At 40.3% G+C, this 6,079-nt stretch overlaps 1 protein-coding gene and 1 long non-coding RNA gene across 3 annotated transcripts; one reads left to right on the top strand and one right to left on the bottom strand.

Moving 5' to 3' along the window:
• Positions 1-6: 6 nt before the first annotated feature.
• Positions 7-828, top strand: LOC124654230. The gene is made up of 2 exons (XR_006988261.1): positions 7-389; positions 481-828. It is a non-coding gene; the product is annotated as an uncharacterized LOC124654230 (long non-coding RNA).
• Positions 829-1,344: 516 nt separating this feature from the next.
• LOC124651949 lies at positions 1,345-3,297 on the bottom strand. Of its 2 annotated transcripts, none has more exons than XM_047190968.1 (4): positions 3,212-3,297; positions 2,980-3,029; positions 1,741-1,935; positions 1,345-1,652 (listed from the first exon to the last, which is right to left on the bottom strand). In XM_047190968.1, exons 3-4 carry the CDS (start codon positions 1,909-1,911, stop codon positions 1,578-1,580), a joined length of 246 nt encoding a protein of 81 aa, XP_047046924.1. In that variant the 5' UTR covers positions 1,912-1,935; positions 2,980-3,029; positions 3,212-3,297; the 3' UTR covers positions 1,345-1,577. The 2 variants fall into 2 exon arrangements, with proteins under 2 accessions (XP_047046924.1, XP_047046923.1); XM_047190967.1 differs by having other exon boundaries at positions 1,741-1,932; positions 3,212-3,296.
• Between the last annotated feature and the right edge of the window lie 2,782 nt (positions 3,298-6,079).

Below are 6,079 nucleotides of genomic sequence, written 5' to 3'. Positions count from 1 at the left end.
ATCCATTTTAGTGCACCCTCACGGTGCCTCCACAACGATTTTAGGTTGTGGACGCCCGTCAGATCAGGTTCATTTGGTGCATCTCGGCCGTCCGTTTTTTCACCGCATCGTATAAAAGAGCTAGCGCGGTGAAAACCTTAGCCGCAATCACGTCCCTTCCTTTCTCCTCTTATTCGCTTGCTCCTCCTATAACTGGAGATTGAGCAAGACAAGTATCAAGATTCTATTCTATCTCCATTTTATGATCTTCTCTATCCATCTTCTGGTCTTCTTTTGTAGAGATCGAGCCAGTCTTAGAATATGTCATCTTCAAGTTAGGGGGCATTCTTGAGAGTAATTATAGGAGGCTGCAAAGTCTGTTGGGAAAGGAGTAGCTGAACTGATATAGGGTAGGACTTGACGACTTAATCTCTTGATTTTCCGTGTAAAAATATGCCAATCTCTCTTTTTTGCTAACAATGTGCATGATTAGTATTTCAGGTATATACATTCAGTAGCTACAATAATATCTCTGAAGCAGATGGAAATCCCAGATTGAACATGGGAGAAGGATCCATAGATGGAAATCCAAACCGAACATGGGAGAAGGGTCCCGATGGCATTTCTCTGGCAAATTTCATCAACTTGATTTTACCAAACAACATCACAATTATTTCTTTTGTTGATAGCCCAACAAATATAGATGTTGCTTTTGTTGTTCCTTCCTTCTGTTGCTCTTGACATGTCCATCTGAGTGTTTCATACTATAATATATTCTTCTGTTTTCCTGGTTGTACATAAATATTTTATACTCCGTTTGTAATTTCATGTGCTTTATCTTAAGATCAACCTATTGACTTTGCTTTTTAAAACCTAAAAATGAATTATTAGTTCCACCTAATTTTTGGCAGTGTTATACAAAGTGTGCATCGGTACGAGTTTCACGGGATCGTGCGCCAAGGCGCACATTTAAATCTAGTGATCTTGATTACCACCCTCCCAAGTCTAATGATTCATGAGGACAAAGGTAATGGACTCAAAGATGGACGTGGAGAAGACATGGATGCTAATTAACAAGCTGAATGAAAAGGTTCATCAGCTTCTAAGGAACAGAGTAGGCCAAATATTTCAAGAGGACAGGCCCCTACTTGACACCAACTATCTTAAAACGAGGACCCAAGTCCCTGTTGCTCTATGAAAATGTTTCTCCGGACAAGACACATTCTGTCATCAGAGACATAGCGTATCTTTCACAGCGGTAATTAAGGGAAAGGTCAGTATATCCATCGACTGAACACTGAACATGGTATGGTTCTAGAAAACCGAAACACAAGAATGCACCCGAACGACAATGATCTCCACAGCTGCTGCCAAAAATGGTGGTCTCGTGTCAATGACATTATGATTACTATCAAAACAGCAGTTCTCATTTAGCGGTGATGCCTTACAAGTCTGACAATGAAAATGTTTCAAACTTGACCAAGATTAATGCTCATTTAGCACACAGAAAAACACTACTTGGAAGAAATTATTGCTGTCCGGAGATCATGGGAGTACAAATGAAAACGAAACAGCGCTTCAGGTCAGGTTCTCTGGAACTACTTGAACTTGTCTCGCCCAAGCCGGTGAAGATGGTAATTGATGGTCTGGCCCGCATTCTTCTGCTTCCCTTTCTGTGATCAAGCAACACAAGTAGCATCAGGAAACAGAAGTTGAATGTGTGGCTTGAAGTAAAAAGACATTCAGAGAAGTGAGAGTGACCTGAGCCTGAGTGCAGGTAACCAGGAGCTCCTTCTGCCTCATGCACTTGTCGTCGTTCTGCTTGTTCAAAGCGAGGCAGTTGAGGAAGGAAGTCATCTCCATCATACAAGGCTTGATGACGCCGCCAAACTTTTTTGGGTTTATGTACAACCCACCAGCCTTCCGACCCATTCTCACTTCTAACTGTGATTACTGCTATGATGCATGGGCACACAAACAGCAATGTGAGAAATTAACTGTCTGTCTGAACCAAACGTATAGGAAAAAAGCGATGTTTTAGTACTAGCTAAAGTAGGACAACCGAGTTGTTCCTTCATTAGTCTTGAACTGCAAAAAAAAAATTTCAAAAACACAGAGCAGTATCATGTATGTGTTATGCATAGATGTACTGAATTTGTGATTACGACAGTAGGCAGTGAGCATAGCATTATGGAAGGAAAAACCGAAGAGGACACGCCATCAGACTAGAAACAAATAGCATGTGCTCCTTCCTGTGCTACCATTTGGTGAAACGGCTTAATTCTTCAAACAAGCAAACAGTCGAACAGGTTGTGCATGCCGGCAAGCTGTCTGAATTAGGGACAGGTAACCAGGGGTGGATCCAGTGACTAAAAATCCAGAACACAGGGCAATGCCGTTAAGTTTTCTTGACTTGATTGCTGCCGGTTTTCTACATGGATTAGATTTTAGACCTCGTGATCTAAGTGTGTTTAATTCTGTGTAATAGCAAGGTGGTCAACTCACAGGCAGTGCTAGTATAAGAAATGCACTCAGGACAGGAGCAATAATGCATGAGCAGACAAGCAGAAACACGGGAAATGGATTTTCTGAAGAAAACATCTCGGAAAAGGAGTAGAGCATCTGCCATGCTTTACTAGCTAGCTAATGTCAGAGCAACCGAGTCATTCCTTCAATAATCGTGAACTGGAAATCTTTCCTTGGGAAAAAACAGCCTAGAACTACCACATATGTTGAACATAGATGCACTGTATTTTTAGACAAGCAATCGGTCGAACAGGTTGGGTGCACCGGCCGGCTGTCCAGCCCAGGGACCATCAGCCAGGGCCGAGCCTAGATGGTGCGCACCAAGAAATCGTGAAGGTCTCCCCAGTGGGATTTAGCCGAGTGGAAACATACCAGGGTTCAGAGTACAATGAAAAATTCAGAACACATGCTTCAGTACGTACGCATCTAGTGATCTAGCCAGAAAAAAATCAGAACACATGGTGTTGCTGTTACCTTCTGCTGACTTGATTGCTGCGGATTCGCTACACCGAACTGGAATTGCACTGCAAAGGGAGAGAACGGATCAGGATTTTTAGACCTTGCTGTTCTAGGGTTGAGGCACCACAGGGAGAGGAAGGAGGCGCCAAGCCATGGGAGGAGAGTGAAGGGGATGCGGGAGCACAGGCTATGGTGTGGGGGGCGGTATAGGGTGGAGTGAGGAGAAGGATACGGCGAGAGAGGTTACCTGCGCCGCCGATGTCCCGCCGCCGCCGGAGCTCCTGTGGGAAACAAGAAGCCCGTCTACTGTATTTTGCAAATGTGGTTGCAGCCCGTCTACTCACGTTTGTGGCTCCATTTTTTTTTTACCAGACAACTAATTAGATGTTGTCAAGTCTTCTGTCCAATATCCCGAGCTCCTTCATTCTCATTTTAAAATCACAAATGGGTTGCCAGTTTTAATCTTACTCATTAAGATCACACGCATTAGACTCATAATGAGATGATCTGGAAGCGTATTCCTTTATCTAGAAGAGCAAATGACAATATTTAAGATATTATTTAGATCACAGGCATTAGACATATTTATAATAAATATATATATGTATACACTATACAATTTAAGCAATGCTAAAAAATAATTCAAGAATTGTTTTTATAACTATATATAGTTCAATTTTAGAAAAAAAAGGTTTATATGAAAATGTATACTATACCATCGTAATAATAATAAAAAATGGCACAACTAACATTTTAGCAACATTTCTACATGATTAAATACGTGGAATAATTAAAAAATCCTCTAAATGATGTAGAATAAACAAAACTAACAAGTATAAAATTTCAATATAAATTTGTGTATGTGTTCTCTAAGTTACCTAGTAAACTGCGTAAATCTACACATAGCTCAGTACCATATAAGACGGCCGAACAAAATTTAATCGAAGTTAGGAAACGGATAGACACTACAGACGATCTCAACAATATGGTGCATGTGGTAATTTCGGTGACCCGTCGCTAATTTCTGGTACCTTCTATGCCCAATGATATAAAACTCAAACTTCAAAATTCTAAACCAACAAATAATACACACAATGGCATTTTATTGGAGCAAAAAAAGGAATAAGATATTTGTTTCTTAAGGAAGTTTCCCTACTTATAAAAGACTTTGGTGGTGGGCAGCTTAAGTCACATGTCCTTCCGTAGGTCAATAAATAAATTTTAGTTATGAACTTAGTCTTGGGTAGGTCAGATGCTAGAGGCTAAGAGAGCTTTATTCATCATTTAAATAAACAATACATTTCTTAACCTTTTTTATTCTGAAGATATAATTTGACTGATCATTCAACATCATTCAACATTGTGTATAAATTTGACACACTTAGCCAACATGGGCTTAATAATCACTATAAAGTTCATGAGAACCGAAGTCCAACATCTCATGTTTCGTCACAAAAGATAAAAGATGGACAAATTCGGAGGGGTTAGTATATACCAATTCCCACAATATTACAGACCATGGATCGGTTTTAATCAAGTCCTAGATAACGGATGGATATCACACCACCTTCCAAAATATACATAATTTCATCACCGGATCATGACTACCATCGACAAAAGATAACAGTAAAGAAGCATCACTAATCGAAGTGCACGCATAGTTAGGTCCTAAGTCAGGCCCTCATCTCACCCGTTGTCATCTTAGCATTGTCGCCTCCTTCGGATGTCTTGTCAACTAGGTAGTCTATTTCATTTATCAACAAGTGTGGATCGAAGAGTTGGCCCTAATTAACATACTTGGGCGTGAAGATCTTTTTCATCTAAGCATAGTTCACTATGAACTGTTTACCAAGTTGGCACCCTTCAGGCAAGCCTGAGCTTGAGAAGACCGTGTGTTAGTGCAGATCAACATGTAGGTTATGAACAAGTGACACAAAAATGCAATGACATTCTATCTTACAATGAGGTGTTGCCTCATCTTCTCGTCATCATTGGTTAGAAAGCATGTGTTGCCATTGCACCATGTGATCTCGCCTTGCTCTCTAAGCTTGCACATCTGGCTAAGTTCATAACCATGGGCATATGCGGATCTGCCTAACTAGCAACGCTCACATCAACGCACATACGTATGTGATTTGACGATGTAATGCTATTTTTGGTGGTTAGGAGCTGATGTTGGCCAACTTTGCCGGTGAGGCGGTGACATTGCTAGCTGCCAGTTGTCGAGGTGAACTGTCTCCTCACATTTTTTACTCTATTTTTTACCATAGACAACTAAGTAGATTTTATCAAGTCTTCTGTCTAATATCCCAAGCTCATTTGTGTCCACAAAAGGGTTGTCATTTTTTTCTCATTTTACTATTTATTTATCTTTATAAATGGATGAAAAATCACAACGGCACCCTCAACGTCACTAAAGAGCTGAGCAGCGGCTTAGGCCTACAATAATCTCTAGCCTTCTTTAGCCCTCCTTACCATGGTGACCAATCTCTCAGGATTGATATTTCATCCCAACCAAGCAATAGAGTTTTACCTTTCCTGTGAGTGACTCGGTATCGCAACACCGTGTGTCATAAAGACACTAGCGACGACATCCATAATATTGCGCATGTGGTAATTTCGATGATCCATCATTAATCCTGATGCCTTCTATGACCAATGATATAAGATTCAAAATCCTACAGAAACAAGCAAATAATACACAAAATCATGTCCTATTGGAGTAAAAAGATGAATAAGATGTCCATTGCTTAAGGAAGCCTAGCTACTTATAGAGGATCTGGGTGGTTGGGCAGTTACCTAAAGTTAGAGGTCCTCGTGTATGTCAATAAATAAGAATCTCTTGGTTATGAACTTAGTCCTTGGGTACGTCAGAGGCTATGCGAGTTTTATTCATCATATAGATAAACAATAGGTTTCCTTAACCTTTTATTCTAAGTAAATGTTTCTAATGGTCATTCAACATCTTGTATTTTTTTGAGAGAGAGAATGTCATCATGGCTGCCTTTATTAAGATCAAATAATAGTTACATTGTCTAGAAGAGTTTGCAAACTAAAGCTAAGGTGCTCGTCAACCCAACTAGAAGTCGCTTCCTTCCAGATGCGCTCCTCTCCT

The sequence above is a fragment of the Lolium rigidum genome, chromosome 5 (genome assembly GCF_022539505.1).
Source record: "Lolium rigidum isolate FL_2022 chromosome 5, APGP_CSIRO_Lrig_0.1, whole genome shotgun sequence".
Taxonomy (NCBI): Eukaryota; Viridiplantae; Streptophyta; class Magnoliopsida; order Poales; family Poaceae; genus Lolium; species Lolium rigidum.
Note: the sequence above shows the minus strand (reverse complement) of the source record. Positions and strands in the feature narration are given on the sequence as shown.

Excerpts from the sequence above, each read along its gene's own strand:
- LOC124651949 (XM_047190968.1), bottom strand. The coding sequence starts at position 1,911 with ATGGGTCGGAAGGCTGGTGGGTTGTACATAAACCCAAAAAAGTTTGGC. Across the intron at positions 1,653-1,740 it reads TTACCTGCACTCAGGCTCAG|AAAGGGAAGCAGAAGAATGC; the intron begins GTCACTCTCACT and ends GCTTGATCACAG.